This window comes from Lemur catta, chromosome 3 (genome assembly GCF_020740605.2).
Source record: "Lemur catta isolate mLemCat1 chromosome 3, mLemCat1.pri, whole genome shotgun sequence".
NCBI classification, from domain to species: Eukaryota; Metazoa; Chordata; class Mammalia; order Primates; family Lemuridae; genus Lemur; species Lemur catta.
In genome coordinates, this window is record NC_059130.1 from 32081068 (window position 1) to 32096980 (window position 15913).

General features: G+C 37.3%; 1 protein-coding gene across 3 annotated transcripts in view; it reads left to right on the plus strand.

Moving 5' to 3' along the window:
• The window catches only part of LOC123635156 (pyrin and HIN domain-containing protein 1-like), a 58951-nt gene that overhangs the window by 11190 nt on the left and 31848 nt on the right, over positions 1-15913 (plus strand). For 2 of the 3 annotated variants that reach the window (XR_006734062.1, XM_045547037.1), the window contains exons 7-8: positions 757-924; positions 8172-8297. Coding sequence is in view for 2 of the 3 variants with exons in the window: in XM_045547037.1 (XP_045402993.1) it covers positions 757-924; positions 8172-8297 (294 nt within the window). In the remaining variant the exon portion in view is untranslated. Of the gene's footprint in view, positions 1-756; positions 925-8171; positions 8298-11254; positions 11486-15913 lie in introns of those variants that run through there. The other variant, XM_045547036.1, reaches the window with a different exon arrangement.

A 15913-nucleotide genomic window follows, 5' to 3' on the forward strand; every position in this document is an offset into this window, starting at 1 on the left:
TTCAACAGTGAAAATTATTAAAATATATTAAGAGAATGGCATCCATCATAGGCTTCAACAGGATTTGAAACATGCGCTAAATGCTAAAATATTTGAAGAAATTAGGAGGGTGGGTACTAATTTACATAGTGGTAAAAAAAAAAAAGCAAGGAATTTAGAGTAGCATAGACTTGGTCTACATCTTGCTCATTTGTTGCATGATATTGGGGAAGTAGCTTACATGTTCCTCATCAGATGCTTTGATAATTAATGAGATTATGGATGTATATTTATTATCTCCCTGCCTTGTACATTATTAGAAATCAGCATGCACTACTTACTATTGTTCTTAGCAAGGTAAAGACAGACACTGGCAGAGAAAATATCAAATACAAAAAGTCAAAATTGTAAAAGAGCATGTGAGTTCTCTACAACTGTGGTATATGTTGAACAGCATGGGAAAATGGTGGTAGAGAGATAAAAAGCAGCCTCTACTGAGGTGGCTTACGTCATAAAGACAGAAATGGAGTTTTCATTGTAAAAAAAAAATCAATAAGTAAATATTGAACAATTTTGTGCATAAGAATGCCTAATCATTTTCCATGTTAGCAAAAAATATTTTGGCAATTTTCTGCAGCAATACATTGCAGACAGGCTATGTTTGGAGGTAAATAACATCTATTAGAACCTAATAAAGGATGACATTCTCAAAAATGAAAAGATGCTGTGTTTCATGTAATATTGCAAACAATTAAACAGAACAATGAATAATTTCAGGTAAAGACAAAAGCAAACCAGAGAAAATCTGATTTGAAAACCATGAAACCTCCCGAGGAGCAGAGTGAGGCTCCAAAACATTCAGAGGCTGGCACAACCCTGACTCAGAACCATCCCCAGATTCCTCATATGGCTCGAGCGGCCCCATCAAGCACTTTCTTATTTAAGGTACAATTTCCTGAGTCCCATTCCTCGTATCTCCCAACCGTAATTACAGGATCATCAGAATGTTGAAAGAGCTTCTCTTCTCATCCCTAGCTATGTAAAATCCCTTTATGAAATCAAATCACTAATACATTTATCAAATGCATACACTGAAATTTTAGCAGGTACAGTCCTTTGCTATTTAAAAGGTGTGCATTTATGAAACGATTGCTGACCTCCAGAGGGTTACTCTCTCGTGTTGGTGCAGCTGTAAAGAAAGGGAGGGGAAGAGGTCAGACAAGTGTAGATGAAGACCAGAGTGTATTCAGACTCTACATTCCAGTTTCTTTCACCCCGTTCCCCTTTGCTTCAACTTCTTTCACCCCGTTCTCCCTCTGAATTTATTTCCAAGCTTCCAAATTCCTTCCAATGTTACATATCTTCACATAAGTTATTTACTTGTTGGGAATCCACTCCCCTCATCTCATTATTGGCACAAATTTCCTCAAATTTCATGTGCCAAGTGAAAGTTTTTCTTCTGGCAAATTCTCACTGAGACAGGACTGCCACATCTGATGAGCTTTCCCATCCATTCCTTTTACAGGTCTTCTTTGTCAATAAGGTTAAACTGCTGCTTTCACAGAAGTGAATCAAAAAGCTTATTTTAAAAGATGTCTCTCATACCAACTTCATCTGGGGTTTCCCCTTAACAGAGTCAACACAGCACAAGAAATGAGTTTGCACCAAAGCAAACTCCAGCATAGAACATGGAACAACAATGACAATATTGTATTTCTACTTTTTGAGCACTTACTAGGGACTTGTTCTAAAATATGTGTTTCTTATATACTTTCTGTCATTCATTCTTGACAATAGTAAAGAGGATGATATTCTCTGTTCCAGTTCATATAACATAAGGTTGAGATGCACAGAGCTTAAAAATCTTCCAAAGTTTTCAAAGTTAGAGTCAGAATCAGGACTCATATCCAGCTTCATTGAAATCTAAAACTTAAAACATTAATGATTATATCTAGCTTTAAATTAAGAGTTGAGATATACCAATGTCAGTAATTTATTTATAGAAATTTCCAAATTGATAATGTCATGTTCTGCATATGTTTGCATTTCCCAGGATCTGAAAACCTTCTCCTAAGGAATTAAGTCCTAAGGGTGATCAAAGGGTGTTCCAATAAGGAAGTAACTTTCCAGAATTAGAGTTCTGTCATCTTTCCCTCTAACAAAGAGTGCATTTTATATATTAGGTTACTGAATGCTAGAAGTAGCAAAATGTATGGAATTAACCTAACATAATGAATGGTCAAACTGGTAAAAATGAGTAAGAATAAAGGTAGTAAATTATATGATGATAAATCCACTACCTTACCTGGGGAAAAAATATAAAAAACGGCTTACTGAGAAGGTCCATGTAGATTCTTGAATATTTCTAAATATTACTGAGAACCCTAAAAGATGATGGCTATGCATGATACAAAAAAGCAGAATTCTGCATCTGGATTTGTGTATTTGACAGACTCCTTCTAGCATGGTGATGATCAAAACACATAAGGCAACATAGTGCTGGGTTTCCTGGGACCTAAAGAACATGTAATAGGAACCATTTTGTATATTTGCCTGATGAGAAAAACTTAACTAACCAACATTTTGTGAGGCTTGCTCCCTTGTAATCAGGCAGAGTTACCTACCAAAACATGACCCAAAGAATTATGCTTCACTAAGTTAGCTTAAACCAGATTTCAGCATAGGTACAGCCAGTAGTCCATGCCAAACCAATGACATTTCTAGCCCCTGAGCTTTGACATTTTCAGGGTGCATATGGTAATGCTGGTTTCTCTGTATGCAGGAGAGGGGATTAAGGACTCTACATCTACACTATTATTCCAGAGAAAATTGACAGTGAGGATCCTGTTAAAAGGCATAAGATACAAAAGAAAATATGTATAATTTTTCATCTCATCCTGAAAATCATTACCAGGAGAAAATAATCTATTTTCCTTCAGACAATTTAAACACAATGACCAAACTTCTGATCCCACAGGGATGAAGGATCCCCAGAGCAGAATCAGCCACTATAAACTGCAGCAATCAACTTACCTTCATTCTCATTTTTCAGGCACTTCCATAAACCTCACCCTGCAGTATTGTAAGCAAGGAAACACCTTTCTCTTCCCATTCTGTGTGCTTCCCAGCAACATAATAACAAGTGTAATCAGATCTTGAAAGACCATTTCATTGAATCCCTGCTAAATACAATCTCTTTCTTTGTGCATTAAGATCCTAATAGATGCTACGTCCTTTGCTGTTCACAAGGTTTATGTTCATGAACTTATTCCCAACTCAAGAGAATTACTGAATTCTATTGGTCCAGGTGTGGAGAGAGATTGAGCAGAAGTAGCCAGAGGAGGAAAGATGAATACAAGATCATGTTCATCATCTCTGTTCCAGTTTCCCTTCACACTGTCACTTTGTTCATGACCATACTGCAGGTTTTATTCTAAATAATCCATGTTCTTTCCCAAATCAGGAGTTTTGACAAAGTTGTGACTTCCTTTGCTGGGATCGCTTTCTCCAGTCTCTTCTCTAACCCAGCTCTGCACAGCTGCCAGCCTATATCCCTCCCTGTGGCCAGTCCTCACTGGTACCCTCCTTTCAGAATACACCAGACCCTCCCATTGTGGGTTCTCGCAGGTCCTCCTTACGTGCTTTCCCAGGTGCCTTTACTTTCCTTGTAGCATGTAAACAACTGGAATGAAGGCGTCATTTTCTTCCTTCTAGACTGGAAGCTCAGATGGTAGGTTCTCTACCCCAGGGAACAGAGCACAAGGGGCAAAGTCAGTTCCTGCTGTGCACATCAACCCCTGTCCCAGATCACCTTGACCTGTCCCATGAAAGATCCCTGCACTCAGAGCTCTGAAGCCCGTATCTGAGGTGAAAGGGCAGGAATTTAAAGGGAAAGCAAGAGAGTTAGATCAATACTTTCTGTAATTGCTTTTCACCCAAGCCTCAGGCTGCATTCCGAGGCAGAGGCTGACACCTTCCACCGCCATATACGCACCCTGGAAGACAGGCTTCCTATGTACAGGGGTTCTTGATTTTGTTTGTTGTTGTTATTGTTGCAGTTGTTGGTTAGTTAGTTTCAATAAAGCATAGTTTCCTCAATAGTTTTTACACGTTTTATTTGAGGGATGGAATCAGTAGCCTGTACCTTTTTGTCATCTTGGCACAAATGGCTAAGGCTGGAGCCCTTGTCCAGTCACTGCAACCTCAGATTCATATTCTCTCTGCCACTTCAATAACTTAAGTGGAAATTTCCAGACTACTATACTTTTGTCACTCATATTTCTTGGAAGTAATTATGTTAGAATTTCTAAGTTCCACCTCCCAAAATATGAATCACAATCCCTTCTACAGGTATACAAATTACTGTGCTATACCTGAAATTCCTGGAGCGCAGGAATGTCAGGAGGATCTTAAGCCTAAACACACCATGAAGCCATTTGTTCTCTACTGTCCAGCCACCAGCTGTGCAAAGAGTGTCTCTCTGAATAGTTTCTTTATGGCTCATTAGAGGAGCAGGACAGTTTGCTCCACTCAACACAGGACTTAGCAAAGATTTTTTTCCATGATAAAGGTTTTATATGCATTGTACATTTCTCTCAGGAGTATCTACAGATTTTACCTAGAAGATCAGCTAGCTCACAGTGTGTTTTTGTCATATTGCCAGAAAGAAAAACATGAATAGAGCCAATACCTAATCATTATCAGTTCAGATCCATTCTTCCTCTGCTACGTCAAAAACATAAGTGGACCCTAGGACAAGTATATATTCTCACATAAACTGAAATGGAAAGGAAGGTGTGATGTTCTTTCAGCTCCCACCTACCTAAACTTGGGACACAGACATTTCTGTAGCCACAGGAATCATTTGGCTATACTTAAATCGTGTGTTCAACACAAGAATTCTAGGGAGGGTCAATGTCTCCATGACCTCATGCACTTAAGCATGCCATACAGCCATTCCCCGCTGCCCACCACCTCTATAATATGCCTGTAAAGTGAGGCTGACCACTCCCGCTATGACCCAATCTCTCCTAAGGAAGCCCTTTCCTTTACTCTTCTTGGGTTCTGCAAAAGATTTTCTACAGGACATAGTGTGTTATGCTTTTGGATTCAAAATCAGAAGACTGTTATTTTCTGTGATATCTTCTAACTTGTCTGCATTTAGAATGGCCTGAGTAATGACCAGGGGCAATGGGAGGAGAAGCATGCCTCTGTGGGAGAAAAACTCAGTTTATGTTTCTAAATTGTTAGCCACTCAAAGATTTGTTTTAAGAGATGTAATAATTTACTGGTGCTGAAAACAACTGGGAAGGATAAATAGTGACAGAAATGGATGTAGGTAATCTTTTGTGTAACTGATGCATTGATTTGTCTGCATTAATCATCATCTCAAAAATTCAAAGATTTATCTTCTTAAGTTAATGACCTACAGACCACCTATGTTTTTCTTTCTGATGTTATTCTGTTTCTCATAATATTTTATTTCTTTATGTTTTTCTACCTTTATTTATTTCAAGCATTGAAATTCACCTGCCAAGATGAAAGTATATATTTTAACGGATTCTGAAAAAGAAAATAAAAAGAACAGTGTATCTAGAATTCCTAGATATCAAGTAGGAATGACAAAATAAAAAAACAGACATTTTTACAAAAGAGAAAATAAAAATGAGTACTGAAAACATAAAAAGAGGTTCACCTTTAAAAATAAACAAAGAGGCCGGGCACGGTGGCTCATGCCTGTAATCCTAGCACTCTGGGAGGCCGAGGCAGGTGGATTGCTTGAGGTCAGGAGTTCGAGACCAGTAAGAGCGAGACCCCTTCTCTACTAAAAATAGAAAGAAATTATCTGGCCAACTAAAATATATATAGAAAAAAAAATTAGCTGGACATGGTGGCACATGCCTGTAGTCCAAGCTACTCAGGAGGCTGAGGCAGTAGGATCGCTTAAGCCCAGGAGTTTGAGGTTGCTGTGAGCTAGGCTGACGCCACGCACTCACTCTAGCCTGGGCAACAGAGTGAGACTCTGTCTCAAAAAAATAAATAAATAAAAATAAAATAAAATAAAAATAAACAAAGAATGTAAATAGGGCTATAATACTGTTCTATATGTAAACACAAAATTACAAAAGTGAAACTACTCACATCATCCATGTTGATGAGCATGTGATGCACTGGGCAACACTGTCGAGGGAAATACAAATAAGTACAGATCTTTGGAAACCAATTTGGCATTATTTCAAAACTGAAAACCTGCATACCGTACAAATCTTACAATTTCAATTGTGCCTATGAATATGAGGAGAAAGTATAAAAATATTCACAACAGCATCACATGCACTGGCAAAATTTTGGAAGAATGTATGCCCAATGACAGGTGAATGAACAAATAACCTTTGGAATATTATGCTGGCTTAAAATTAAGTAAACCGCAAATTGTGCATCACAGATCATCTTAGGCATATAGTAGTAGGAAAAAGCAAACCACAGTAAATTTTAAATAATATAATAACATTTTTGTAAGTGCTAAATCTAATAAAAAATAAATGCCATACTGCTTAGAAATGAATAACTTGTGCGCTAAAGCTATTTTTAAAGCAAAGATTTCATGAGAATTCAGAACTGTCCTTACCCTATGAAGCTAAAACGGGTAGAGGATGGGTTCAGAGAAAAGCAGGCTAGTAATCTTTTCTTTCTTAAACTGTGAGTGTTTTCTTAGCCACTCATGCTACAAATTATGTAGCATTAAATGTCAAGCAAAATGAAATGCTTATTTTCTAACTCAAAAAAAGGTACTCTTGTCAATAAGATCGTATTACTATGTGTGGCATACTTAGAGAAATATTTTTAACAAGATGATTTCCACCTCACCTTGATCCAGAGAATCCATCAACAGAAACAATATAAACCATTAAAAATCTGTAGATTGGGCAGAAATCCAAACCTTCCTTGACTAGATTGTGAACTAACAAGGGCAATAGTTATATTTCTGCCTGTTAAGCATTTACTAAACTTATTATTTGTGTATTATATAACTTAATCTTCATTACAACGCCATAAGTATGATACTGTTTGTCTCACTTCACATATGACAATACTGACATTCACAGTTTTGGAAAATGTTCCTTCCAGTATGAGAGAGCAGACTTTAAGTTGTCTGAAGTATATTTAGATGTGTGCATGTGTAGGTATTTCAGCATGGACATTGGCAGGTTTGGCGTTGTTTAGTGGCCTGAAGTCTGCAGCCTCCAATGCAGGAGATGCAGGAGAGTGGTCAGAGACCGCTTTGCTCAGGGAGCTGGGGTGCAGCAACAGGCTCCCCTAGCCCCTCCCACCCACCACTTTTTTAGAAAGTGGTACAAAGGAATTAGATTGTAAAAGCTGGAAATGAGAAAACTTTGGCAAATTGACATCAAAATTGTAAATTTTTTACAATCAAAATTGTAAATTTTACAACTGGGATTCACTATTATAATTAATAGTAGTGAAAATATAACAATTTATAGACATTCTTTGATATCAGTTAAATGAGGCACAAAGAACCAGGTACTGGAAATTCCCTAGGTGGAACCTGGAACCCCTGAGATTATGACCATGAATCCTAGAAAATTCTGTTTGCCTCATATTACCAGCAGTACCTCATATCATTCCTCCAAAATTGTTACTACAAGACAATCCTTACAAGGCAAAGATCAGTTTGCCCAAATAGATGGAGAGCTGGGTATACTAGAGACAGAAGAGCACATGACAGGAACCTGTTTATTTGAAGAGAAAAGATTGCTTGTAAACATTCCTCAGTTCGCCTGGCTTTATTCTCCAAATTTCTGCGCTTATCACAAGAGAAACTCATCTACCAACAAATAAGCCCAAGAGATGTGCTTGACAAAGTTGTTGTACATCAGTGTATAATAGAGGTAGAGCCAAGAATCTAAGATCAATGTTATTTTAATCATCTGAGTTTTGACTTTTCCAGACCAAAGACTGTAATGCTGTTACCTATATGTGCTGTAGTATGGTTAAGGAAGCTGAATTTATGCTAGTATTCAGAGAAAATTAGCAGAGGAAAGATCCTATAAAAAAGAATTTTGGAAAAAAAAGAATGTATCACATTCAACTCATGTATAAAAATGGGCCCCCCAAAATATTGCTTTCCATCATAAAATGAAAGACTAAATCACCCAAATTTATTACTTCAGAAGGAAGCACCCATTCCAGGAGCAGAAACATCCTCTGCAAGCTTCAGAGGCAGCACATCAACTGCACCCTATGGTTATTTTTACATGCCATATCAAGGAATCCGGTCGGACAGTTTCTTTAACAAGGTACCACCTTCCTGTTGCCACTGTTTTTGCCTCCCTCAAACATAAGGGTTGATCAGGGTTTTGAAAAGATTCCCATTTAATCTCTGACTAAATATAATTTCATTATTTTACTATACCTCTCATTATTTGTCAATATGTAATTGAATATGTCATTGCATTCTACCTCCTTCGGTATTCACAAGGTGTGCATTTATGAAGTCATTTCTGTATGCAAAAAGATTATTGTCTTTCATTGGCCCAAACAAAGAGTGTAAGGAGAGGCATCCAGACAAGGAGAGATGAAAACAACATCAAATGTATGTTCATAACTTACATTCCAGTTTCCTTTCACAACTTTCCACTACAACTAACAACCATCAGTTAGGGTTGATGTTCAAAATTCCTTCTCCTTCCCATATAAGGTGTTTTGACATATGGTACTTCCTTTGCTTAGAATCATTTATTCCCATCTCTTCATTGATGTGTGTCTGGGCCAAGCAAAATCCTTTCTTCAGACAAAACTTGATTGATACCCTCCTTCCACAATAGAGCACCTCATGCCAGTGTTATCTGAACAAGGTCCTTTATTTGCTTTATAACATATATCAAAATCTGATAATTGAGTGTTTTTCAACCCTCCTAGAAAATAGGCCCCGATTACAGGTTTCATGTCCAGGGAAAAAGCAGACAGCAGTGCACAAATGAGTGTATCTCTCTGTCCAAATGAAATACATGTCTACCTTTGTTTGGCCATGATGTGACCAGTGTGCTCACCTCTGCCCAGGGCACAGAAGACTGTTATCTAGAGTGAGTGGGGAGAAGCTAGAGAGAAAGGCAGGGGGAGCATTTCATCACCACTCTCTTACCCAGATTCTCACCCAAGGCCCAAGCTGCACTCTGACCCAGGCTGCAGCCTCCTCCACCACCCCACATGTCCTCGTTGAAGACAGGATACCTATGTACAGGGGTTCGCAATTTATAGTAGTTTTTCAGTTTCTTTATGTGTTTGTTGGTATTGGTAGGTCCAAGAATCCTATTTTCTTCTATAAATTCCACGTATCTTATTTGAGGGTCAACGGTAGCAGTCTCTGCTGTTTGGCCAAGTTGGTTTAGGTGACCAAGAATGGAATTCATGCCTAGTCATTATCAGCTCAGACACATTTTTCTTTGTTACTTCAAAGACATAAGTGGACACCCCAGGACAACATTCTAGGAAGGAACTTATTTCTCCTACATTCTGGCTTAGAAGGGAGCATGTGAAGTTTTCCTAAGTCCCATCTTTCTAAATAGGCAACATGACCATTTCTACAGCCATAGGAGTTATTTGGCTGCACCTAAACCACCCTTAGCACATAAATCCCAGCCAGGGTCCTATGGCTGCCACACTTAGCCACCTCATGCATTCATTTCTCCTTTGATATACAGTATCTCCGCAGGGGGCCTAGTAAATGTCTGATCAATTCCTCTATGATTCACTAACTCTGAAGGAAGTCCTTGCTCATATACATCTGAGTTATCCCAAAGATATTGTTTGCAATATGATTCTCTATACTTTTCTATTGAAAACGAAAAGCAAGTTATTCTTATTTTTTATCTTTTGTCATGACTCCTCTAAAGCAAACAGCACAGAATGGTTTGGAAAACAAATGGAGATATTGCTAGTTTAAAATTACTGTATAGGGAAATAAACAAAGTATTATTTTTATTCCCATTCACCATAACTTTATTTGGGGTTTCCACAAAACGGTCAACATGAATCATGATATATCTGTGGACTGGGAAGACATATAAACCTTGCATAGACTGTGAAATAATAGTGACAATAGTGATATTTCAGCTATTTGAGCATCTACTGGGTAAAGCTGGAAGTAAAAGTTGTATTTTTATGTACATCATTCCATTTATTCTTCAATACACCCTGTGAACACAGTAGGAAGCTCATGTTCCAGGCAAAAAAAAATGTCTTCTTTTCTGGACAGGTTAAGTTTGAGGTTGCCATAGGACATATACAACCTATCCATATGATATGTATGTATTATACTTGACAGATAATTTGAGCTGGGCCTTTGAATTACATCAGTATAGACATAGTTCTCTAAGTAATAGCTGTGGCTAATATTATCTAAATAAATAGTGATATTAATGTCACTAATTTAGTGAATACTCAGAATGACTCAGCCTCTTCTAAGGGGTTTCCAATTATCTTAATTAAACTTTATAAAAATCCAGTTGTTTTATGTATTAACTAATGTAATTATTTGTGATTCACAATGATGAGGAGAGGGAATTTAATTGGAGGGCGGTCAGCAGAGCTCTTATCAGACTCAAATAACCAAGGATGCACCTGAGAGAATCAGAACCTGCCTTCGGTGAGATACATATACTACCACAGACAGGGGTGGTTGGATCTACATGACAAAGTCCATGCGTTTTGTCACACTGACAGACACATTCATGTGGGATTCTTGGAACACTAACAAAGGCTAATACTGGAATGCTAACAGCTCAAAATGAACGCTGACATATTCTGGCACACAGACATGCACATGCTCTCAGATTGCTTTAGTTCAGGAGGCCAACAGTCAAACATTCCAAATCTTTCTTGATAGCAGTTGCACCAGGAATACCTTTGGTACCCTCTGCTCACCTTTCTGCCCAATAAGAACCTTCCCCTCAACTCTTGGCATTGGGTTCACCAGCTCCTTCCTCTTTACTGTTGTTCCCTGACATCTCCTGTCTTCCACTTGTGCTCATGCTGGTAGCAGTATCTCATTTCATGGTCCCAGAAAAGGGGAGGGGAGGCATGACTCAAAGGACAAGAATTCATTAAAGTAGGTGGGTGAGAGTGAGAAAAGAGTCCTTTAGAAGGGAATGGAGGAAGAGATGTGGCCCATGCTGGGAGACAGTGTGAGTAAAGGGAGCAATGTATGACCACCTGCATTTCAACCTTTTTTATCTTTATTTCTTTCTTCTTCAAGGTCCCCAAGGACGAGGATACCAAATAACCATTCAATCTAGACTTCACCTAAAGTCCTCTTTCTAAAAACCTGGATTCCATTGATAATAATGTTTATGGAGATACCCACTGAAATATAACAGGGTATATACCAGCTATTAATTCTAGGGAATGGGGTGTTAAGGGTGTTTTTTATTTTTTACTTTTTTATATTTTCTTAATATCAATTTTTATATTTACAACTTTTGTAATTTGAAAAAATAAATAAACATTATTTCTAAAAGAGTGCTTCCCCAGCAGTCTCTTTAATCCATTTGTAAGTTGCTTAAGAACAGTTTGTAGCTTGCCAACCAAGGTGGGGCACAAGAGCCTCAAACAATGTTTGGACTTTTACATTTGGTGTGATCTTCACAGGGTTAGCACCAGCTGTGCCCTGCCCGTAGAAACCAGGCTGAGCGGCAGTAGGGGTGAAACCCAGCCTGTGCTTCAATTGTCAAGCCCTGTGTCCTAGGGAGGGGTTGCTCTAGCCCAGAGCAAAGGATATTCTTTCAGAATTGGTTTCCTGAAGAGGGCATAAAGGGGTAATTTGTCAGCCAAATGGGGCATCTTGTGGTGATTTGCATGAAGGCTCTTGAATGTTAAAAGAATTTCTGGCCCTGTCTGATGTGAAATACCTGGTTTCATTCATTTCCTCAAGTACCAACAGCTCCTCAGTAGCTCTCAAATCATATTTCCTGGTTCTCACATTCCACATATAGGGATCCATGAGAAAATTGTTTCAGGCAAATACTTATTTAGGCAAACCAAAGAATAATTAATTTACTTTAGTGTAGAATGCATAAAGTAGATAGAAAAACTGAAGCTTACAGTGTATTTATTGATCACATATTTGGTACCTGGTATTTTGCAATTATTTTATGTCACTTAATCTTCATACCAGCTTTAGAAGGTTGATCATTTTCTCCTTCTTTATTGCCCTATCTAAGGAAAAAAAAAAAACGGAACAGTTAACAGTAAGGCAAAATCACTTTCCCAGTGACACTTCTATGATCATTTATAGCCTCGATATAGAATGCAAGCTTGTCATTCTGGTTTGGGGTAGACATGCTAATGTCCCAGGAACAAGGTGAGATGAAAATTAAACAATGAATAAGACAGGATTCTACCTCAGATGGAGAGAGCTGAAAAGAGCCTCACTCTCATTCTTAAAACAAAATAAAGTGAAATAATATGAAAAATCAGAACCTTATAAACTCAGAGAACTGTGGTGGTCTGAAGCTATTTATGCCTAATTACTACATGGAAAAGAGACATTACAGTTATGCCCTTATGGTTTGAGTCCAAATATCCAAGGAATAAAAGTAGTTGGTTTTTGCCCTTATGTCTTTTATGAGAAGCTATGGTAGATTTAAATGCCATGACTAAGATCTGTTATACATTTTTTTGTTTGTTTCCAAATATATTTTTAGTTTTCGTTGTTTGGAGAAACCAGATTTTGAAGGAAGTTTAGAAGCTACAGAATCCTGTTTCCTCATCTACAATGAGAAAACTGAAGATTAGAGAGATTAAATGGTCAAAATCACAACATCATTCAGCTAGTTAGGAAACAAATTTCATTCTGAGAAGATGTCACAGACGGCTAAAATGTCCTCTAAATTCAAATTTAACTATGGATACTGGGGAAATGACAACTTTATATACAACTGATGTTTGTATTCTGAGCTATTCTAGCATATTCATATTTATATTACTTTATGTAACCATGTGTGATTGCTCACTAGTATGTAGGTGATGGTGATTAAGAGTGAGAGAGGGAGTCATTTAGGTGCTTGGCCCAGTGCCTTTCCTTTCCTTTAGATCATGGTGATTCCCCTGTGAAATTGTAATTTCTAAGGACAGTCTGTCTCTACATGAGATAAGAAATTACCCTCTACCCAAAATAATTTGCTTCTTTGTTTTGTTTTCAGTTAAATAGTTCATCCTTTAATACCTTGAACCCACTCTATCTTATCTTTTTGCACCTCAGCCTACATCTGAGCTCCTCCTTGGGATCAAAATCAAGTAGGTAAGAAACTGGAACTTCCCTACATTTGAAGTGTGTTGACCAAAGAGGATAGAACAGGTCACAGAGATCTTAATCTCCTCTCACAGACATCTTAGAGACTAGTCTGTTCCAAGTGGTTTTAAGGTATGCAAGAGGCAGAAACCTATCTTTGGGAGGATCTCTGGAGTATCAGAATATATTTATAATTAGAATAGGCATACCCCAGTATATTGGAAATATTATTTCTCTAAAACTGCATAGTGAGGCATGTATTATTTGTTTATTGTGATTAGAACACTTCACAAGAGATCATCTACTTAAATGTGAAGTTTACAATGCAGTACAATTAACTATAAGCACAATGTTATATGGCAGATCTATAGAACTTATCCATCTTGGGTAACTGAAATTTTATACCCATTGAATAGCAACTCCCATTTCCCACTTCCTCCATCCACCCGCAACTACCATTCTACTCTCTGCTTCTATGAGTTTGACTCTATTAGATAATTTATGTAAGTGGACTCATGCAGTGTTTATATATCTTATACATCATATATACCTTATATGAGTGGGCTTCTGCAGTATTTTTTGTCTCTGACTAGCTTCTTATATTCAGCATAATGTCCTCAAGATTCATCCGTGTTGTCACGTATTACAAAATTTCCTTTTTTAAAAAAGAAGAAATAATATTTCATTATATGTATACAACATTTTCTTTACACATTTATTTATCAGAGGAGCATTTAGGTCATTTCCACATATTGGCTATTTGAGTAATGCTCCAGTGAACACAGAAGTGATTGATATCGCTTCAAGATCCTGATTTCAGTTCTTCTGGATAAACACCAAGAAGGGGGAATGGTGGATCATAACTGTTTACCATAGTGGCAATACCGTTTTCATTCCCATAATAATATACAAAGGTTCCCACTTCTCCAGGTACTCACCAACACTTGTTCTTTTTTTTTTTCTTCTTATAATAGCCATCTTAACAGGTGTTTGGTGATATCACATTGTGGTTTTGATTTGCATTTTCCTGATGATTAGTGATGTTGAGCATCTTTTCATATGCCCATTTGCCTTTGTATGTCTTTTTTGGAGAAATTTCTATTCAAGTCCTTTGCCTAATTTTTAATATCCAAGAAATCATTGCCAAGACTAATGTTAGTAAGCTTTTCCTCTATGTTTTCTTCTAGAAGTTTTATATTTTCAGGTCCTACATTTAAGTCTTTTTTTTTTTTTTTTAAGACAGAGTATCACTCTGTCACCCCTGATAGAGTGCCGTGGCATCAGCGTAGCTCACAGCAATCTCAAACTCCTGGGCTCAAGCGATCCCCCTGCCTCAGCCTCCCAAGTATCTGGGACTATAGGCATGTGCCACCATGCCCTGCTAACTTTTTTTTTTTTTTTCTATTTTTAGTAGATATGCAGCCGCACTCTTGCTCAGGCTGGTCTCCAACTCCTGACCTCAAGCGATCCTCTCGCCTTGGCTTCCCAGAGGGCTAGGATTACAGGCGTGAGCCACCGTCCTGGCACATTTAAGTTTTTAATTTACTTTTGAGTTGATTTTTGTATATGGTCTAATTTGACCATAATGAAGTCTAATTTCATTCTTTTACATGTGGGTATCCAGTTTCCCCAACACCATTTTGTTGTAGAGAATAGTCTTTTCCCCAGGCATATTCTCGGTACCATTGCTGAAAATCACTTGACCATTTATGCATGGGTTTATTTCTGGGCTTTCTATTCTTTTCCATTGCTCTATGTGTCTCTCTTTATGGCAGTGCCATACTGTTTTAATTACTGTAGATTTGTAATATATTTTAAAATGAGGATGTGTGATGTCCCCACTTTTGTTCTTTTGTCTAAAGATTGTATTGGCTATTCAAGTTCTTTTTTTCCCCCATTACTGTAAAAAATGGCATAGGGATTTTGATAGTGATTGTATTGAATCTGTAATTATTTTGTGTAGTAGGCACATTTGAACAATATTAAGTTTTCTAATCCATGAACGTCAGATGTCTTTACATTTATTTGTGTTGTTATTTCATCAATGTATTGTACTTTGTAGTGTTCAAATCTTTCATCTTACTTAAGTTTATTCTCAAGTATTTAATTCTCTGCCAAACTATTGTAAATGGATTATTTTTCTGATTGTTTTTTGTTAGTGTATAGAAAAACAGCTGATTGTCATACATGGTGATTTTCTTTCCAGTAACATTACCGAATTCATTTATTAGTTTTAATAGATTTTATTATGGAGTTTTAGGGTGTTCTATATATACATACATATATGATCATGCAAACAGAGATGTTTTACTTTTTCTTTTCCAATTTGGATGTCTTTTCTCTCTTTTTCTTGCCTAATTGCTCTGCCTGGGACTTCAGTACTTTGTTAAATAGAAATCATGAAAGTTGGCATTTTTGCCTTGTTCCAAATCTTAGAGGAATAGCCTTCAGTTTTTCACCCTTAAGTATGATATTAGCTGTTCACTTTTTATATATGGATGTTACTATATTGAGGCTGTTATGTTATTTCTTTTCTACTTCTAGATTGTCAAGAGTTTGGGGCATGAAAATGTGTTGAATTTTGTTAAATGTTTTTCTTTGTGTCTGTTAAGATGAAAATGTGTT